Source organism: Podarcis melisellensis, assembly GCF_964234715.1.
Source record: "Podarcis melisellensis genome assembly, chromosome: 9".
Classification (NCBI taxonomy): Eukaryota; Metazoa; Chordata; class Lepidosauria; order Squamata; family Lacertidae; genus Podarcis; species Podarcis melisellensis.
In genome coordinates, this window is record NC_138541.1 from 29169280 (window position 1) to 29191692 (window position 22413).

The 22413-nt window shown below is 40.2% G+C and overlaps 1 protein-coding gene across 2 annotated transcripts in view; it reads left to right on the plus strand.

Annotated features, from left to right (window-relative positions):
- AFG2A (AFG2 AAA ATPase homolog A) overlaps positions 1-15980 on the plus strand; it is a 158716-nt gene extending 142736 nt beyond the window's left edge. For both annotated transcript variants that reach the window (XM_081926425.1, XM_081926426.1), the window contains exon 16: positions 13085-15980. In XM_081926425.1, the coding sequence (XP_081782551.1) occupies positions 13085-13261 (177 nt within the window). In that variant the 3' untranslated portion in view covers positions 13262-15980. The remainder of the gene's footprint in view (positions 1-13084) is intronic.
- Positions 15981-22413: the final 6433 nt, after the last annotated feature.

A 22413-nucleotide genomic window follows, 5' to 3' on the forward strand; every position in this document is an offset into this window, starting at 1 on the left:
GGAAATAAACAATGAAGTTCAAACAACTTAAAGTGGAGTTTGCATACACTGTTTGCATAAAGCTATGTTATGGCATATGGCATGACTACCATACACAAAGTAGGTAAATAAAGCAGAGGTAGAACAGCACATTTCAAGACAAGGATTGGGGTTGCTAACTCTGGGTTTGTTTGTCTTGTGATGGGAAAATTGACAGCATGTGTGTGCTCTTAACTCTCCTGTACCCACCAATTTCGCATTCAGCTTCCCACTCCCTCAAAACAGCCCATTTCCCCAGCTGGTTTTCAAGACCAGAGATAATGGCTTCTGGATGGCATTTGTAGGGGGAAATTGGCGTGTTTGGATAAAGTTAAGCTCCCCATCTACCACTTATTCTGTACAAATGTTCCTCCATTTGCATTATCTCAGGAAACAAGTTTGGGAACATAGTTTGTCAAGATATGTAGTTCCTCCCTAGGTGTGGTTGTGGGGAGCTTTTCAACAAAGCTTGCTTTATGTTGCTATTTTCAACTCATGCCTATGCACAGTAGAGACTACGGAGAAGAGGCAACCCAAATTGGGCATACATACCATTGCAGTGGGAGAGATTTATCAACATATTCTAATTTACCCATTGAGTGCTTAGTTCATGTATGTATAATACAAAATTAATGCAAATTTAATACAAAACTAAAGTGTAAAATTTCCAGACACCGAGACCATAAAATGTAGTAATGGCCACTAGCTTAAATGGCTTTAAAACAGGATTAGACAAATTCATGGAAGATAAGCCTATCAGCGACTACAAGTCATGATAGCTATATGCTACCATATATTTTCAGGGCCCATCCTATTACTTCGAGTGTATTTGTTTTAAACTGATTTTAATACTGTATTTTAAATTGCTGCAACTCACCCTGGGACCTTGTGGTAAACGGAAGTAAGAAATCAAATAAATAATATTAGTACCTCTAGAATCAAAGGCCTCTCTGAGTACCACTTGCTGTTGTCAACAATGGGAAAGTGAGATTGCCTTCATGTCCCTAGAAGCTTCTGGTGGACCATTGTGGGGAACAGGATGCTAGACTAGATGGATCTTTTGTCTGATCCCAAAGAGCTTTAAAGTAGATGGAAGTTACGTAAGAATTTCATCATGCAGGGAGTGTAGCAAATGAAATGGCATACGAATGTCACCTTTGGTTTGGAAATCTGTACTAATCCCAACTTTACTATGGATTTCAAAAGTGGCACTGCCTGCAGCCCTACCATATCACAATGGTTTGTGATGTTGCACTAGTGTTGCCAACAGATTTACTCATCAAATATTGTGTAGATGTTGTGTAGTAGACAGTGTTTAGATAGGTTTGTAAGAAAGCAATCTGCCTGTAATCCTTTATCTGGAAATGAATCCCACTGTGCCAGTGGATCATACATTCTGTAGTAAAGAAATGGATGCCGGAATCCCTGTTCTTTTCAATTGCCACGCCAGATGGTTAAACAGAATGTTTAACAGAATGTAATGGAGGGAATGTTACAATGCCCTGATATAAGTCAGTACTCTTTCTACACCTTATAAACAAAGCAACAGCATGTAAACAAAGAATTTCATAATGCCCAGATGCAAAAGCAGTAGTCCTCCAGTACTTTGACTAATGAGTACAAACTTGTCATCCTGTGTTTATGAAACCAGAAAAATGATACAGCTTCCAGATGAACCGTGTGTGTGTGTACATTATTTTTCTCAGAAAATAAATATTCTGAGAAAATATAACAATGTGTTCAATTTTAATTAAAAGCGTGAACAGCTTGATGTCTCCATTACTACACAGTCTAGGTTCCACATGGGAAGCTTGTTTGGTGGAGCTAAGTTCCCTGGGGTACACACCCAAAGAACTGTGCAAGTTGTTCCATAAACTAGATTATCCTGCCCACTTGGAACAGCAGCAACCCATACCAAATAAAGGGAATTATTAAAAACTAGTTTATGATACATCCTTATGGTTAGATGCTTAAATCAAAAAGTCAAAATCCCCAGCCGGGATGCCCTGGCTGTTGAGAGGATAGGGCCCAACCCAGGCTAGTAGCAATTAGGATCCTGACCCAGGTCTTGAATTGAGGATAGCCTATCCCCTGCTGGTTGCACTGCCTCCTCTTCATGCTGTTGCTGTTTTGTTTTTAATTATGGAAGCCTTTAATGCAAAAATTAGTATATAGGCCAGCCAAAAAACTGAACATTTGGTAAGCATATTTTACTCTCCTTTGTTTACTTGCAATTCACTGTGCTTTTGTTCATCCTCCAGAACGTTTTGCAACAGGAACACTTTAATTAATTTCTTACACAACCACTGCTTAGCACAGTGTGTAGCAGGAGGTACTTAGGAAATAGTTTCCCACAAGCAAAATTGAATTATTTGCTGCTTAACTGAATACTAAAACAACATTGGGCCAGCTTATCTACAGGCATTAGTGTAAATGAATTTATGGCGGAAACATTCGGGGGTGGGGATAGTATTTGGTCATTGTGGGAAGCCTCTGCCCCACCACTTTGTCCTTTACTACTGGTAGTATATAGATCTCTGGTAGGATAGATCAGCAAGGGAATCTGATTCCCAATTTGGTTACAATAGCAAGTATTTATAAGTGACAATATTACGTTTGTTCTACACTTCCTTCAGTGTGGCAGTACCTACTCTGTGGAACTTTCTGTCCATTGATACTATGCAGCCACCTTTGCTGTACTGCTTTTGGCACCTGCTAAGAACTTTTTTGTTTAAGCAAGTCTTACCTAGTCATGAAAATTTGGCATGTGCTTTATAATTCATATTTTTAAAACTGCTGAATTTATTTACATTTAAAAAATGTAAAGTGGCTACTAGACTAAAAAGTGGCTACTAGACTAACTTGTTTCTAGCATCTGATTTTATCAGTAATTTTAATTTCCAAACTGAGCTTTTGATGACTAAGCGGTGGTGCAGCAATAAAAACGGCTAGCACATTTGCAAAGCTAAGCAGGGGCCAGTATGGTTTCAAATTGGACCGCGTGTTGAGTTTCCCTTCCAACTCTGCAGTTCTGTGATTCTATGTTTCTATGTTCAGTCAAATAAATTATATATATATATATATATATATATAGAGAGAGAGAGAGAGAGAGAGAGAGAGAGAGAGAGAACTTGTGTTATTTGAATATCAGCCTCTGTGGCATTCACCTGCAAAATGTGAGTATTAAAAACATCCTGTGTAACTTGCAAACTTCTTCAACAATGGAAATTAATCTAATGTTTTTTTAAAAAACGTTACAGTGTAACCTTGTGTGTGTTTACTCAGAAACAAGTCCTAGGGAACTCAGTGGGTTGCATTTTAGTTTAGAGAAAAGGTGAGTAAGAGATGACATGATAGAAGTTTGCAATGGCATGGATAGAATTGATAGAGAGGGGTAGGACTTATGGAAATCCAATGAAGTTGAATGTTGAAAGATACCAGACATAATAGAAAGCACTTCTTCATTCAATGCATAGTTACACTATGGAACTGACTCTCGCAGGAGGCAGCAGTGGCCACCAACTTGGATAGCTTCAAAGAGGATTAGACAGATTCATGCAGGGTAAGGTTCTCAGTGGCTACTAGCCAAATTGGCTGTGCTCTGCCTTCACAGTCAGTCAGATATTGCTTCTGAATACACTCATACCTCAGGTTGCGAACGCTGCGGGTTGTGCGTTTTCGGGTTACAGACCGTGCCAAACCCGGAAGTACCGGAATGGGTTACTTCTGGGTTTTGGTGCTCGCACATGTTCAGAAGCACAAAATGATTTCATGCGCAGAAGCACCGAATCACATCACACTCGTGCACAGACGCGGCACTGTGGGTTGTGAACGTGCCTCCCAGACGGATCACGTTCGCAACCCGAGGTATGACTGTACCGGTTGCTGGAAACCACGGGAGGGGAGAGTACTTTTGTGCTTGGGTCTGTCTTGAGAATGTCTCACAGGCATCTGGTTGGCTCCTGTGAGAACAGGATGCTGTACTTACTATCTGGTACACTGGCCTGATACAGCAGGTTCTTCTTATGCTTTTTTGTGTGCTTAGGAATGCAGCCTTCATTCCTGTAATTGAAATCCATGTTGCTTTGTATACCAAGCCTTGACACAGGAAAAGGACTTGACAGGTCATCACGATCTTGTAGTTTTAAATTAAAAAGAGATTTCTTCACTGCTACTCCTGGCATAGCAGCACTTTCCCCGCATAGCTCTCGTGAAGATAAGGGTCCAGTGCATTTCTCACTTCCTGGTAAAGCTCTTCTGTTAGTATGTGGTCCCATTTTTAGCATATTTGCAGACTCCTTCGATTATCTCAAATCACTTTCACATGGGGCTGAGGTTAAACATTATTTCTCTTGGCTTGTCCCTTCTTCAGCAGCCGCTTCCTCCTTGCTCTGAAAAGGACAGGGCAATGTTCAAATGTTTGGTCCTAAGCCCAGTATTTCATTTGTAAGTTATTTAATTTCCTACTCCAAAAATTGGAAGCAGGACTTTTAACAATGGAAGTCAAAGCTCTCATTTGTTTAGGGACTGTTTCAGGACTAATACAATCATCAGCTGAAGATGCTGGCATAATTAGGGTGACTTAAAGTAAAGCAAAATAAATTGAATACATGGGGAAAATCTTTTGTAGGAGGGAAGGTGCCAAGTTCTACAGCCTTCTGTCAGTTAGAATTGTGGCTTTTATAAACACGAACAGAAAATCATCAGTTTTGTATGTAAGCTGGCTAAAACACCTGCCTTCTCTTATTGTGGAGCCGATTTTGGAAAGAGTGTGGCAACCATTATACTGCATTTGTAATCCTTTTTGGATTGTAACGTTTTGCCGTTTCCTGAAACTCAGTTTGAAACATTTACAGTCACAAGGATTGTTCAGTTAGTCTGGAGGCTTCCATATTGGGCTGCCTTTACTTTCCTGCAATAAGGTGCACATATGTCATGAAATGAGTGCCAAAAGTATTTGAAAATTTCACATGCGGTATAGTCAGGAAATTAAAAATTAACTGTGGAAAGCACATCACATATATGTTTGGCAATGAAATTTTAATATTGTATATGTTTTGGGGTGAAAGATCCCCCTGCTTTCTTCCTCTGTAATGGTCTGAACTGGAAAATGCTAGTTTCAGGAGTTTTTTTTTAATAATCCAGAATGTTATACAGTACATTAAATCTTTGGAGGAAACCAGCAATGGATACCAATGCATCGTGTTTGTTAGCAGAGCATTTTAGCATTTTGAAGTTCTAATTATTCCTGTGTGTGAATCTGGTGACTGCAAATCTGAGTTATCTTTATGTTTACACTTAAAAGCTTCTAAATGCTAATGCTGTTGAACTTCCTTTCAGTTGGTCATGTTCTCTCCCCTATCTGCTCTACCTTTCTCGGTGTCATTTGCTTATCTTCTTTGATATTTTCACAAGAGCCCTATACTAGTTTCAAGCCAGACATTTTTAAGTGCATCTTCATGAAACCGGATAGCTGTTGCTGTCACTTCTTCTCTTTATTCTTAAGTTAGTTAACTTGCTTAACCGCTTCATATTTCAACAGAAACCTAAGTGGTTTATGAATCACAATGAAAAAAATCGAGTTAAATAAGACAATACAATAAACTCCACATTCATAACCATGCAATAATAGCATTATTATAATCATCGACAACTCCTCTACATTTCTTCCGTGGTGAGTAAAGCTAAGGGGGAAGGAATCCAGTAATTAATCTCCTTACACCTCCAAGGAGTTGCCTCTATGTTACCTCCCTGAGTAGCTGTACACTTCCCTGTATGGTTTTAGGTAGGGTTGTGGAAATGCTTGTGGGGAAAAAGCAAACACCCAGAACCCTTCCCTGTTAATCCTACCTAAGCTATTAGGATAGGCACAAAGAACTGGAACCCTCACTTTCTCTCCAATCCTCCTATTCTTCCCTTACTTCTTCCAGGTTCTAGCTTGGATGCTGCAAGGCAACCACAGTACAGTACAAGAAATGCAGCTGTGCAAAGAATTGTCTGATGACTACACTTTTTCCAAGTACAGAATCTAGTTTAATGAGAAGGATGGAGCTTATGAGACTCATGCTTCATAGGGAAGGCCATGTCAACTCAAAATCATGGAAGTCCTAATGGTCTGGGCTACACTTCATATTTGGAGAATCATAGCACTGCCTTGCTCATAAAATCCACAATACAGATAAGCCATTGGTTTTATGTACCTATCTTTAACATTCCTATCTAAGTAAATATAGAACTGTTGTGTGAAGGAAGCCAACAGAAACTCTGAAGCTTGATCCCCTTGATCCTTTCAAAGATGTTGTCAAATCTCTTTAGCACAAAAATAACACAAACGTCATACAGTCTTGGAAATGTACTGGTATTATGCCTGTCTGACTTGTGTATGTTGGACAAGGTAGGGGACTGAAAAACAAAGATAAACAGAGTTTGTTCTTGACAAAGCCATGCATGGATGCATCAGTTTTTTTAGAATCCACATGCCAATCTAGTAGTTCAACCCCCTCCCTCCATACGTCTTCATTCTTTTAATGGCTATATTATAAGAATTCTTTAATTGCTTAGATCTGTGCAAAGAAGACACACACAAGCAATTAAAGTCCCATAATAGCAGAAAACATTTATTTCCACTGATTTACACCCTGAAGAATACTGAGGTTGCCATCCATCTTTTAGCTATCTCTTTCCTGCCTTTAGAGTGATGGTGTAGGGGGTTGGAGTTGGACTTGTATTTGTTATTCCACATTTTTTGGGGGGGGAGGTGTTGTGCTTCTCATGATGGCATACAAACTTGTGGCCAAAACACATTTTCCTGCTTATAACCCAATGCAGACAATCAGCCACTTTCATCTCTTAAAGGGAACATTATCTATTCTGGCAGTGATGATTTTAGAGCTTTGCAATCTTCCTGCTCTTCAGCTTTCCAGAAAGTGTTTTGGATGGTTGCCTGCAGCTGGCAACTCTTTTATGAATTCCTTGGAAAAAGACACATGCACTATAACCACCCAAAATTTCCAGCAAGTTGGAAATTGGAGACACTTCTCTGTCCCTATTCTGGCCACAAACTTTCACCAAAATCTGAATACCATCAATATAGTATGTGTACAACCTGGTATTTAGGGAAATGTTATCTCTAAAAATTAGCTCTAATTTCTGACACATTGAATCAATGGAAATAAGAGTTATGGCCAAATTAGAAGATGTGGGAGATCTGTGATAGGACTTCTGAGTTTGGGTTGAGAAAGTGTATAGCTTCATTAAGCAACTTATTGCATTGATGGCCTTATTTTAAGAATAAGAATTTATGAGAACATAAATCTATTCTCCCATTGTCTGGACACTTCAATTCTTTAACTTTTACTTTCTTTTTTATTTAAAGTGTCACCACTTAATCTTCTTGACCATAGGCTTAACCATACTTGGTTCCTGCAGTGTTTCAAAATACGGTTTGCCTTCTAGTCTGTCATCTTTTCAGCTTGCCTTTGACTCTATCAGTCATCATCTTCTTGAACTGTGCTGACCACAGCTGACAAGTATTTCCCAATGAGGTCCTTTGAGTGCTGAGAAATATGACCCTATGATTTGCCAAGTCTTGAAAGTGATACCCCACTACATACAGTACACACAATAGCTTATATATCCAGGTATATAAATGTGCCTGTACTAGAGATAACACAAGGGTATTAAAGTGAATATGTGGATTAATTTGTAGAGGTAATTATTCCGAAGATAGGTTCCAGAAATGAAACTTAGTTTCATTCTGAAGTGCATGTATGCAGTTATGTTCCACAAATACAGCTGAAACTAGCACTTGGCAGGGCATGTTGTTTAAAAATATTCCATCCCAGCATGTGCAAACTTGTTTTTGTTACAGAATTCTTTTGTTAAAGGTGCAGTCCTGCCATGCCTTTGCCAGAATGATGGGATCTGTATCAAATCAGTATGTTTTGGAAAGCAGCTGCATTTAGAGCTTGTAGTTACAAATGTTAAATTGGAATTTACATTTAATATATTGCTTGGAAAGGTTTCATGTATAGTTGAAAAATCACAAGCAGAAGAAAAGGAAACTAGGCTTGTAGCTACATTCAGAACATACTCTGTGGGTGTTAATTCTTATCAGAATGGTTGAGAATGAGCATGATCTTTCTAAAAGACCCTTTATGCAGTGTACAAGGATTTGGCATAACCCCATAAAAAGCCTAACACAAATAATCTCCTCTGTTTATTGCATGGTCCATGTGTTAATTCTGGGAACACAGTTCATCTGTCTCTCATTTACTGGGTCTGTGCAAACACATGACAACTAGATAAGCATCAGTAGAGATAAACAAGTATCATGTGGATATTTGATAAGCATACATATAGACACAAAACGGATCTTATTTTTATAAAGTACATGTGATATTTGCAAAAGCTGTAAACTTAAGTTCATATGACAATATTCTCCCAGAGTCACTTAGCCTTCAGTTGTGGCTCTAGGGCATAAATTACTACTATTTTGTTGAGAATTTCAGTATTTCTTCAGAGCTGGTATGGCGTTCTGAGATCCTATATGTGTGTTTTCCTCTAGGCTTAATAATTTAATACGTTCAGTAAAATCAAATAGAAGGGCTCAGTTTTGACATACGGCTTATTCATTGGCCTCCCCTTTGCTCCTGACCTCTCACGGAGGAGACACATAAAGAAGGGCCCCGGATTATGATTGCAGGGTCTGGGTTGGTTCATATGGAGCAAGAAGGTCCTTGGGGTGCTGCTGTGCTCAGCTGTTTAAGACCTTATAGGTCATAACTAGCATTTTGAATTGGGCCTGCAAATTAATTGGCAGCCAGTGTAGTCGAGGAAGAATTGGTGTTACATGCTCGAAGCATCTTGCCCAGGTGAGTTTCAGTATTATTGAATGAAAGAAGACTGAAGCTAGAGCAGGCTTTTTAAAACTATGGTTATATGGAGTTTCTTAGCTGGATGTAGGAGAGATATCTTAAGTAACAAATTATGATTTTTGACCTCCTAATTCCTTGTCCAGAGAAACCATGGCAGCCTTAAACTTCCTCTCCTTTATGTTGACTTTTTTATTCAGGGTCGGATTTGGGGTTTATTTGTGATGAGGGCTTATTTGTGATGTAAGCAGGTGCATACGAATGATTTAGTAAGAGTCAGTCACAGAAAAGACTTGAGTTGGGGGGTACCTTTTCAGATTGGACCCGTGGGGTTTCATCATTGTTTGAAAGGTCTAATTCTGAAGCCTTTTCACGGTCCTTCATGCTGAGTGGGAAAGCTGATTTTCCCACTCTCTAATCCTACTTTTAGACGTGCTTAGGAGTGTGTGTGCGGCAAGCTAGCCCGCACTCTTGCAGGTAGTCGTCATCCGGGAAAGCTCCACAATTTGCACTATTCACAAACCACCACAGGATGCCAATCTGCTCCAGGTCCCTAATCCCTTTCTCACACAGCCTGTTGTAACCATCTGGGGGGTGGGGGGTGGGGGTGGGATGACAAGCTTGAATGAAAGGGAAAGGAAAATGCAACACAATGTAAGAGACGGGCTTATCGGGCTGCCAGTCGCTGCACATACAATCTGCACCAGCTGCAGCCCAATTAAATTCAATAGTTCACAGGTGTTCCCGGCAGAGGATGCATTAACCAAGCCACTCTTAAAAAATACCTAAGACTTTAAACACAGAAGCTCATTTCTCCCCACTACCACCCTGCCCGCCCCATCTCTCGATATTCTTTAAAGTTTTTTTGGGAGCACTTCAAATACAAAGAAGCTGAAAAGGACTTTCAGCCCTTTGGAAAAAAGTTAGTGCTTAAAACCACAATGGACCTGACTCAAGCAAGCTGAATCAGCTATTCATCTCATCTGATTCATCCTGGCAGATGAATTGTTAGGTTATCAGTCCATGGCTTCAGGAGTATAATAATTGATACCTGAGAGCATTTTTCACCTAGGAAGCTGAAAATGATCGACATAATTAGAACCCCCTCTCTAAATATTACTATTGGTCTCTATTCTGTGTGTTCTTTTTTACTCATTAGTAACTTTAGAAAATAATTTGAGATCAAAACATCTCGGGTGTCTTCTAAGCCTCACTAAAATAAATGACAAATTTCCCACTGATACATATATAAACTTAGGGCTATACTACTATTGCATGGATGTGTGATGCACCCTGTTCATGTGGCATTTTTGCTGGGACATGTTAGTCCTGTTGAAATGTCAAGTGTCAATTATTCTTGTTCTGTGTGTGCGCGCATGCGCACACAAAGATTGTTATTGCAAAACATGCCCAGGTATAAGATAGGCATTAATAACATGTTCTTATTATCAGATCTTGCTATTTAAAGCAAGTATACCACTGTTGCGTTTTCCCTTCTCCGAAATAGTTGACTGGCTGAATCCTAATAGACAGGATTGCTGATTCTAGAAATAAACCATTCTGGCTCCTGAATAGAGCCCAACAGAAGGTGCTCATCTAAGAAGCACATTTAATGATTGTGCGTAAAGTTCCTGTCACCAACCATTGTATACATACACTTTATATTACTGGAGACGTAAGCATTTTGAAGACATTCCAGGAAAAAAATTACCCATTTTACAGATGAGGCTTAGCTTGTGTCAAAGATAGTCAGGTAATACACAACATTGAGAGCTGAAAATGCATGTTGAGGGATCACTAGTGATCCAAGCTACAGTCTGTAAGTAAGCACTTCAGAAATTGAACATGCAGGAAGCAGCGCCTTTGCTCTCTGCCTGCATGCTGACATGTGGGACGTGACTGTCTTGAGACAGACAGGCAGACATTGCGTCTCACCCACATGTATATACACCACTCACTGCTGACCCTGACATGGGATGGCTGCTGCTAGCTGGCCGCAACCGCCTCTTTATCAGGGCAACAAGCTGTGGGAAGTAGGCTTGCTGAACTGCATGAATGACCTGGCTGGGAATTTTAGAGGTTAAAAGTCTTGCTTGAGCCTGCATGTTCTGCCTGCATTCTGCAGTGCTGAGCCTCCACCACTCACTGGCAGCTGCATGTGCTAAGCCATGAGCTGCTGCATGTCATCCACAGTACTTTGGGTTAGTGTGCATGATAGAGTGCATAGGAGTACAAATGTCTCCTCTCTTCACAGCTGTCTGCATTTCTATTCTATTCTATTCTATTCTATTCTATTCTATTCTATTCTATTCTATTCTATTCTATTCCAAGGGCATAGTTAGTTCCCATTCTATACTTTGAGGCTTCATCCCTCTTGAGCATCTTGCTCTACATGTGAGATTCATCTGTTACCTAGCCTCATTTGCATCTTCTCCAGTGAAGGCCACACTGGATCAGTCTCTCAGAAATAATCCAAATACTTTGATGCTCGATATGTATGTGTCATTGTTACTCAAATGCCCCTGCTTAGATTGCTGGGCAGACCTCCATCACCCCGTTACGGATGCTCTGAGACTGGATGCAGTGTTGCAACACTGTGTACCTCCTGTTCTCAGTTTCCGGGAGTTCCCAAGTTTTGATTATCAGTTTTTCTTATAACACTGTTTACATAATCCAGGGGTAGTCAACCTTTTTATACCTACCGCCCACTAATGCATCTTTCTTGATGGTAGAATTTCCTTACCGCCCACCAGTGCTCTATGGAAGGAGGATTTCGCTTGTGCCATAGAACCCCGTACCTCCCACCTAGAATGCTGAAACGCCCACTAGTGGGCGGTAGGGGCCAGGTTTACAACCCCTGATGTAATCACTGGAAACATGAAGTACGTAGCAGAAAAGCTGGTCGTGAGTGTTCTTCACGTGACCTTTGAGTTCATGTGACCACTGGAAGAATATATTGCTCACACACAATTCTGATTTTTGATGTTCATGTTCATTTTGAGTTGTAAATGCAATGGCATGAATAAGACCTTCTGTGAAAGGTTTGCCTTTTGGTGTCAAAAAAACAAGTGAGCAAACAAGGAAAACATATCAAGGTACTCTATGTGTTACTTGAGAAATTATCAGGCTTTGTGGGGTGTTTTCTGAGTTTAGGAACTAATAAGCATGGGTTCCTGTGGCTGTGCTCCCTCCGTTAACTTGCATACATAGACTTTAACCTGTGAGGTGGCAATGTGTGTGATTCTTTTTTCTTTTTTGCTTTAACGTCTTCACTGTGCTCTAAGGCATTAAAATGCAGAGCAGCAGAGCACTGATCAGAACTAACAGCAATATTGTAGTAACTTGACAAAGATGTCCAAATCCATGCTTTTTCTTCTTCTTCTCTGAAGGCATGCTAAACACATGCTAAATCCCCTAAAAAGCTACTAAAAGACTTTGGCAGCCATTAGTCCTGCATGGGCGGTGGAAGTCTTTTCAGCAAGTGAACAAACAAGGAAAATATACTGAATGGCTGACAAATGCATTTCAGCTGGCTCTTTCATTTAGACACACAAGGGTGCAGTCAATATCAATCACTGTTTTCCCTCTTACACTGAAAATCGTGGTCCCCCTGTTCATTCCTCAAGCGCTTTTCACCACAGTAATGTGTCTTTAGAATGACATTAACATGAGGCTGTTTCCGCTGTCTGAAGTCCAGGGAGCTTAAAAACCCATCTCAGGCTTTAAGATATTAGTAGTCTTCTTTTCCACACTTTTTTCTTCCTTCCTGTTTCTCTTTTTGAATTGTATGCTTTTCCTTCCCCCTTCCCTCCACCTTTTTTTAAAAAAAGTTACAGTATAAGACAAGAAAGCAGTCACAAATTATTTGATAGTCTTTCTCTCGTTTCTGGAATGCTTACTGAATTGTTTGCCATCAGTTGGTGTATTTTTAATTGAGCATCTGCCATATGCATATTTTATTTATGTAAGAGGGCAGTGTATGCTGCAATAACAAACATCAGAACGTAAATGTGTTGTTGGTGGATTTTGCCAGGCTTGGAACAATTTTTTGCAGAGGCTTCCATGGATACTCAAGAAAATTATGAATGTGGCCTTCTGTTTCATTCTGCGTCTGTCCTCTGCCACCAGTCCTCAGCAGATAAAATGTTCCAGCAATAAATCTTGTTATTTAAATACATATATTTCTTTTTCAGATAGCTGCGGTTTGTAGGGAAGCTGCGCTTCTTGCCCTTCAGGAAGATATACAAGCAAAATGCATTATGGGATGGCATTTCCAACAAGCCTTAGCTATTGTGACTCCTCGAATTCCAGATTCTCTGCAGAAGTTCTATGACGGCTATCATCAACAGAGTGGGCTCCATTCACTTTGAGAAACTGATTTATTTAACAATTGTACATTGTATAATGTGACTCCATGGGCTCTTTTATAAGCTGAATAGCTGTAATCCAATAATGTATGGAGGCCACAGGTTCCCCTTCTCTGCTTTAGAACTAACACAAATAATTTAAAGCAGAGTTTGGGGGAACTTGAATTCAGGTGCCATATGTGGCACTCTGTGCCTTTCTTCTGTGTCCCAGAAATTTCTCTGTCCACTCCCCACAGATAGGTAAATAAAGAGACCTACCTGACCTAACCTTGCTCTGGGACACACAAGTTTGGGCAGGTTATCCAAAAGGATGCTCCATAGCCAGGCTAAGGACCCTAAAGTCTTCATAGCTGGCCTCCAAAGACTGAGGGTGCTCATCAGATCTCTTTAAACCCCCTTTAATTCCCACACCAGCATGAACCTCAGTTTAGTCCCACTGCAGAGCGGTCTGGTGTTATAATAATATTATTATTTATTCCCTCAGCCACTCTGGGCAGCTCACAGAACATACTAAAACATCAAACATGAAAAACTTCCCAATACAGGGCATGCCACACGGACTCCTCGTCTTCTGTCCACGTGGCCCAACCACAACAAGTGTTTTTTGGCAATAGTCCTGCACATGCCAGGGATGCGGAATTATCCTGGTGCTTGATGTGATCTCTGGTCCTGCCTTCTGGTTTAACCATAGAACCTGACTGCCCTTTTCTCCTGGCTCCCAGTTCCTACTCCTTTACTCTCTCAAGACCACTTCCCACAACCCACCCTTAACAAAAGGGAAGAGGAAGTCAGATTTTTTCCAGGACCCTAGTTCCATGAGAGGTGTTCAAATAAGCCAACACTGTTTCTGGGTGTAACTTGTCACGAAGCCCAATGCGCTTCCTGAACACGAAACTCAGGAAAGATGTTTATTCACTCATACTTGCCAGAGCACGTGCGTGCTTAGAGAGACTTCCTAGTTTGTTGCTGCCACTCCTTAAGATGGCCCAGCAGGCTTTACACGAAGAAGAACTCGCTAATTTGTCAGGTTTGCTGGCACACTTCCCTCCTCTTCTTTTTTCGTTCTCTCCCACATGCTGGTCCTGCTCCGTTGGCTATTTTGGATTTATTACTCATCCTGGGCCTTAAGTATCTACATTCTAATCAGGTCTATTTCAGGTACCAACTGTTGTACCCAAATTAGGAAAAATCTGGGCAACAGAGTGAGTCACTCAATAGAGACATTGCATTTGGCAAAGATTGCTAGGCCTTTTTCTTCCAAATTCCTGTTGTGAAACTTGATAACCTGAAATGTACCTGGCTTGAGTTGGAGCAGTGGTGGAAAGTGCAGGAGGCATCATGCCTGCCCTTAAGTAAAAAAACAATCATACCTGAGTTGCTGCTGCCAAAATTTTAATCATAATTTTATAACATTTCCATCTATGGGAATTCATATCAGAGTTGTGTGTGTGCGCGCGTGCTGTTCTTTACATTTTATCTTGCAGTTTACCTTCATTCATTCCATCTTAAAACTTGTATATCATTTTCCCCCCACCAAAGTGCAATAAAAGCAGAGTTCCCTGAAATTCCATTTTCTACAAAACTATTTAAGAGTTATGTGGGCCATATCAGCAACTTCCATCAAATAAGACTGAACAGTGCTCTGCACATCCTTAAAACCAGTTCCGGATGGTTGGAGGATTTGGGGTTTATGCAGGGGGGAAGAGAGGAGGGGGCACTCATCCCATTGCTCCTGCAAAACGCTGCTCATGCAGCACAGGATACAGCCTTTTGTCTCCTTTCCAGCACTTTCACCATATGCTGAGGCTGTAATCTTACCCACAGCCTGGAAGTTAAGCCTGTTGGAAACAGTGAAATATATTTCCAACTAAACATGCATAGGATTCATAAGTCATTCCCAGGGACATCTTCCCAATGTATATACAACATTTAGTTGCAAAATTGTTCATCTAATTCCACCCCCACCACACAACAGGTAATTTATTCATCTGAAATGTTTCAGCACCACTTCCACCACATACCTTGGAAAGTTCAATATTCTCTCCAAGATTGGAATAGTGGCTACAGGGGGTGTGGGTGGGGATTGCATGAATGCATTTGAACATATAACCTTGGACAGCACTCAAAATACTTCCTTTAAGCAAAACAAAGATGACCCTATCGGACCAAAGATGACAGACCAGCACTGATGTAAGTGTTCTTAGGAGCTTCGTAAGGGTGAAGACAGAAATGGATGTGGTTTGAATGCCCATTTCATTGCCCTGAAAACAAATGGAGCAATTATGTGTTCAAACCACTTCCACCATGCTGAAAACATTTCATCTGTCTTCACCCTCATCCTGAATTGCATTTCCCCCCATTAAAAGACATTGAGCTACTGTTCCAAATATGACGATGGAGCGTCTAACGCTGGATTTATTTTAAAGAAGTAAAAGGAAAAACCCAAAGGCACTGTTTCAATATACCCTAATCTTGCTTTTGTGTAATTAATAAATACTAATTTAGAAACTGCTAAACTATTCTCCTTTTCTTTTCTTTTTGATGCCTGGAGGTAGGTTGGATTTTTCAACTTTCTAATTCCAAAGATGAGGGGTGCTAAAATTTTATAACATGACTTGGGAATTCAAAATATATTTTGGTTAAATTAGTATAATTTAGTTTTGCTTCGTAAGAAAAATGTGTGTAAAATGGCATAAAAATAATTAAAAATGATTGCCAAGTACTCACAGTTGTATGTATGTATGTGTGTATGTATTTAGCATTACTTGGCATTTTCAGAAGATATAATTATTTGGTTTTCTGAAAGCAGCTTATATGCTTTATTATCAAAGGTAGATTATCAACCTAAATGTTGTCCAATCGCAAAAATAATAGCAGTTTTGAATTCCTCACACATATTTTTAAGATCGCTTGCTGGAGAAATTTGCAAAAATTTAGTTTCACCCCCTAAAAAGACTGAAATAATCTTGATGCATTTGCCCAATTGAATTTGCCAGACTGGTTAATTGTGTTCTTACACTATCTTTCTGTGTGTTCCTTTGGTATAAAAGGACCACAATCCCAAAGTAATATTTCAAAACGCCATTTTGTTTTGATGTTTGCTTATTGTAGTTTTGAAACCACTGTCAAAACAGTGGTGCACTTTTACATATTCTCGGTATTGGAGATCCTGTCACAAGCATGTAGCATGTCATTTTTCTGGACTGAGCTTAGAGGCACAAACCTGATAATATGCGTTGCATTTATGTCACTTAGGAGAAATATTGCTTAAACTGATTGATTTGCTTTGAGCAACACTCAAACAACTAGTTATCACCGTCTGCTTCTATTCAAGGCTTTCACTATGTGCATTTTTTGTGTGAAAGCTGCTGTTACTGAGAGAAAATACACAGTAGTAACTGGTTAGACTTTTAACTACAAAGGAGTGTTTTATTTTCCTGAGAGATTAATAGTAGGTCAGAATCAGCTGGTAGTGCCAAGTGCCTCGATAACACAATTGACCACAGAAAGCTTTGTTAAGCCCCGCCCTGCCTTCTCCTTTCCCAGAAAGAATTGGAAGACAACACAAGTGCTGGGGTGATTTTTATTTTTGCACCAATTTTGCAAGACATTGATTATGATGAGCATAAATCTCTAAAACAGGAGGATCCCCCCCCCTTATTATCATGAGTGGAAAGAAATTAGCAAGGAAGAGAGGAATAGATTAAGGAAGGGATGGAGGGTGTTTATGGGTATATTGTCATCAGGAGAAAAATCCCATATAGCCCACCTTCAGCATTCAAATCTACAAAATGCTGTGGGATCTTTTAACTTCTTTGACCACAGTTATTACCATTGTGAGGCTAAATCCTTGGTGCAGTAAATTATTTCCCAACTATTAAAAAAACAAAGTAAGGTTTACCCCTAGGTAGTTTTTCAGCAAAAGGGAAGGGGCAGTTTCAGATGTCTGTTTTTCCATGGTGGTCTCACTTGAAGCTTCAGGTTACAGCTGAACGTTTTGTAAATAAATGGCATGAACCGTTAGGTTTTGATGGAAGTTATAGGAATATAAACCGGTGAATGAAGTACATAATCAGAATTCTTCTTTGGTTAGATAAAAGCATACAGACTTCTCTGGCTGGTTTGGGCGCTTTTGCTGTGCGAGGGAGACAAAAGTCAGATTGCTTACACCCACCTAGTTTTCCATTGCTTCCCCTCTGCGTCCATGTGTAATGCAAAATTAGAAGCCCAGCAATATCCATAGCTGTGGCAGCTGCAGCAGAGTCAGATGGAGGGAGAGCTTTCTGTATGAGCGTGAGAGGAACTGTACGTCTCTGCATGTTCCTTGCCTGTGTGTATAAAGAGACTGTCTTTCTTTGTGCGTGCATGCAAATGCATTGTAAACTTTTTCTAGATGCATAACTACGTGATCATATAATGTATTTTTGGGCGAACCTGCTTCTCATATTTATGAGTTCTCCTTTTCATGAGTCAAGATCTGTATATTCATTCTAGGAACTGCTTCAACGAAGGAGTGTTAATAAAGTACTAAAATACTACCAGTGGTAGTTTCCGCCAGATGTGCATGTTCCCACATTGCCCTTGTGTTGATCAACTGACAGATGTGCTTATGGCAATGAATCCCTATGTACAGCAATTAGCAACTCATTTCCGCTGCACATCATGCACATGGAAGGAATGGAAAAAAACAGTCTCTGCCCTCAGCTTGAACGTTCTCCCCTTGCTTCCAAATCCTTGTAAGATTTTCTGCCTTCCAGGAGTCAACTGCAAATTCAAATTTCATTAGTGATAAGAATGCCATTCATAGAACAAGTCAACTGTTCTGGATTCCTGTATTTGCTATTTGTGAATCCCAGTCCATGAATAATATTGGTAACTATTTGCGTTGACTAACATGAATTAGGCAATCCAGTAAAGCTTTCTCCATATATATATATATATATCATTAATGAGCTTTAAACCAATCCTTTGTGACTGCCATATGGTTGAAATGGCCCGTGGCAACTGTCTTTTTCAGATCCCATGAAAAATGCTGAGGCCTTGTTCCCTGAGGGCTATGTCTAAAAGTAGGAAATGCAATTGCCTATTTGGCACTACATTGATTTGGCCACAAGTGTTCAAACAATAAACAACCATCATGTCCCACTTTCTGTGGCATCAAAAGGGCAGAATCTTTAATCTATACTACATGTTCATGCACAATTGAAGCATCATACACATATGCTGAGGCTGAGGGGTTTGTCAGCGCTGCTGTTAGGACAGTTCTGATGTCACTGCTTTGCTGTCAGGAATGGTGAGGGGACAGGAAGTATAAGCATAATTAGTCAGGGCTAGAGACTGTCGTCTGGAAAGCAGGAAGTAAGCAGATTGGGACAAGCAGCATAGAAAGGGAAGTAGCATTTGCTCACCCATGGGTACTGTTTTTATTGTATTTGTATGAATCATGGATTATGTTTATCTTACACCATCCTGGAATCCATTGGACAAAGTGCAGTTTAGAAATAATTTAAATAAACAAACCATTCTTCAAGCTTGAAGCTGTGGCAACAGGTGCTTCCAGATGCAGGTTTATTGTGGACTTCATGCGTGCAGGTGTTTTGTACTGTCATAGAATGTTGTCGTCATCAAAATGCTTTTTATTCCAGATTTCCTTTTACTGGGGAAAACCGCTAAGCAAAAATGATCCATTATCTATCCACACATCCACTGCTGTTGTGAAAACTCAATAGCACAATTTTGGGGTTTTGGAGGGGAGGGGGCTGTCACATGTGTGGTGGTGTTTCATTGGGTGGTTCCTATTGCTGCACCCCAACTTCCACTTGCTTTTTACCTGAGCATAACCTAGCAGCATGCACATTTACACGATGCACATTGAGCACATGTTGGGATTTCATCAACGTAGTTCGGCAGTGCTGTTCTGTGAAGATTTCAACACGTGGGGAATTACCTTGGAGCAGGCTTCCTCAAACTTGGCCCTCCAGATGTTTTTGGCCTACAACTCCCATGATCCCTAGCTACCAGGACCAGTGGTCAGGGATTATGGGAATTGTAGTCTGAAAACATCTGGAGGGCCGCGTTTGAGGAAGCCTGCCTTGGAGACTAATCACAGTGCATAAATCAGAATGGTGATAATAACTGCCCAAAGATCTCCTTATCAGAACCAACAGCTATCAGAATTGTGGCATAGCAAAATATCAGTCTTAAACAATACCTCTATAGTAATACTTAATTTTTAAAAACTCTAATGGAAATGAAAGTAATGAGGGGCTGTTAATGTGTGCTATAGTGCTCTTCCTGTGGGGGGAAGTTACTTTAAAGGTGTGTGTGTGCACAGGTGCAGAAACACCTGCACACATGCTCCAAATGGTAAAATGTAGCAGCGGGTGGAAGAGGAGTAACTGAGGAGAGGGGCTAGAAAAGAGCATGGAAATATTTCATCATGGACCGCCCACTGTTGTGGATGGGAAACAGCAGAATGATAACTATGAAAAAGTCTTAAAACAGGGATGCAGAAAAGGGGAGGTAAGGGGAAGTCCGAGAAGCAAGGTTTATGAAAAAGAGGTTTTGAAATTATACATGTTTATATGTTTTTGTTTGTTTATGTGTGTGTGTTGTTTTGTTTTTAATTTGTGTTGGAAAACTAATAAAAAAATTATTTAAAAAAAAGATAACTATGAAAAAGTGTGTGGAGGGCCGTGTGTCGATCATGCACACAGAAAAATGTGATCTGAGTGACCAGTTTGCAAGAAAAAGCACTTGTCTGGACTTGCCCACAGAAAACAGCCTTGGTTTTCTATCCCTGATTAATAAATTTATTATATCACCATCAGACGAGGACTTGTTCCAAGTGCAGAAGCACATGAAGGAGAATTCTGTGGATTGTGGCACCCACAATGAACGGGCTAACCTTCTGTTGGCTGTTTGGATTAGTAAAGAGTAGCAGAAGGATTGGCAAATTTGGGGTGTGCCAAAATAGCAAACCTGATTCTCTCTACAGACAGACGCACAGCACTGAGGCACCTTTAGACTTTGCTCAGTTGACAGTGACATATTACACCACCTAAAGGATAATGGACATTTCAGTTCTAAGAGATGCAGGGCATGTTATAAGAGTCCGTAAACTGATTTGTTCCAGACAGCCTCATTAGAAAGATCCCAGGTCTTCACTAGTGAATGGACAATATAAACATACACAAAGCAGTCTATTTAAATTAGTGCAAAGCTCTCTCACTTCCTTTGATAATTTACTCCACACCCAGGGAGTGGCTTCTGCTTGAGGAAAAATGGGCAAGATTTCTACCTCGGTTGTTTTTGAAGTGATGTGCTATTTATCAGTCATGATAGATTTCCTCTGGTGCCTTTATCAACTATAATTAGAGCAGCCACCTTTCATCATTCTCCCAGCGAATACAAGTACAGTCAAATCTACCGTCCTTAAACATGTCACAAATTTCTATAGCCCTAGAAAGTGTGACTCCTGACTTTGGTAGTAGTAGTAGTAGCAGCAGCACAATTACTGTATTTTGGAAAGTTGCTTGTCCGTCTGTCCTCTATGCACTCAAAAATCTCTTGTAATATCACCACCCAATTGGGCATGACATTTCCCAAGATGAAGGAGCCAGATGTTGTCTATGTTTGGATACCATTGGACCCCATATTGAATCAAGATAGTGGACCGAAACATTCCAAACTATGCTAATATGGAGGAGCAGATTTGGTCCATGACAGTATACTGTTGGGCACCATTTTGAATCAAGTTGGCAGACTGAACTATTCCAAACTGAACTGATTTGGACACCTTTGAAGATATTGTCACCCAATTTGGCATGTCAGTTCTGAAGACTGAGCAGCAACTTTGGGTCTGTGTTTGGATACCGTCAGATGCCATTTTGAATGAAGATGGTTCACTGAACTGTTCCAAACTGCAAGCATTTAGACCCCTCTTAAGACTGAATCCACCATCTTGATTCAAAATTATATCTTTTGAAACTGCGTTGTTATCAATCAAATTTGACAGGAAGCTAATAGGGCTGGGCTTGATTTTTATTGAAATTGAGAGGGATTGCTAGTTGTTTATGACAGGATTGCTAGTTGTTTATGACAGGCCCAATACATTTTGCTATCTGGGTAGAAGAACAAGATGGTGCTTATTCCCATTATATACCTAGAGGCTGGACAGGTAATTTACTTTTACCTCAGCTTTTTTTTTTTACTGCATTTGTGAGCAGCAAATTTTATTTGACTAAATCTAATTCTATTTTACACAACTGTACAATTCCAGGAGATGAAATAAAGTTAATAAATAAAACAAGCACTGTCATGCAAAGCATTCGTGAGTCAAAATTATATTCGCATAATTTAATTGGACTTACATTTATTGTTTAAATTAGCAGTATCAATTTTGATCCTTTACCTTAAGGTTAGGATTAAATGTCAATAAGTCTGTATGCACATTTACTAGAGAATATAGTGCAGCTTACTTCTGAGTAAACATGCACATGATTGTTCTATAAGAGCACAATCTCTGTAAACCACTAGGAGACTGTTGTAGTTAAGGAACAGATAAAGTGTTTAAATAAATAAGTAAATAAATTGCTTGCTCTTTCTAGGTAAATTAATTTGAAAGAATGACCAGGTTCTGGTTCTATAATCACAATAATTAAGGCTGCAATCCTATACTATACCCAGTTACCTGGATTTAAATGTGCCTCAACTCAATGGGGTACATTTCTGAATATAGGCGTGTATGCTCTGTTGACGGAAACGGTGAACAGCCCCCCCCCACTCGTGAGTACACAGAGGTCATTGGAATGAGCAAAAAAGAACTGTTCGGGGTGAAGTCATCTTATTAGGTACTTTAGGACTTGGGTTTGCGTTTTGTACCCATAAACCTTCCACAGTCTGTGAATGACTAACGCCATAGGGGAAGACCGTCTGCGTCGCTTTTTTCGCGGTATGCAAAAGAAACGCAGAAGGCTGGTAAACAAACACTGGTAAACGTATGAATGAATGGGAAAGAATAAGCAAGACGTATAAACGTGGGGGGGGGGGAGAGAGAAATCCAGCCCAGGTTTTCCCGTCCGCTTCCTGAGTGACAGATTGACATCATTGGAGGCGTGACGCGAGGCTGAGGTGGGGGCTCGGCGCTGCAAGGC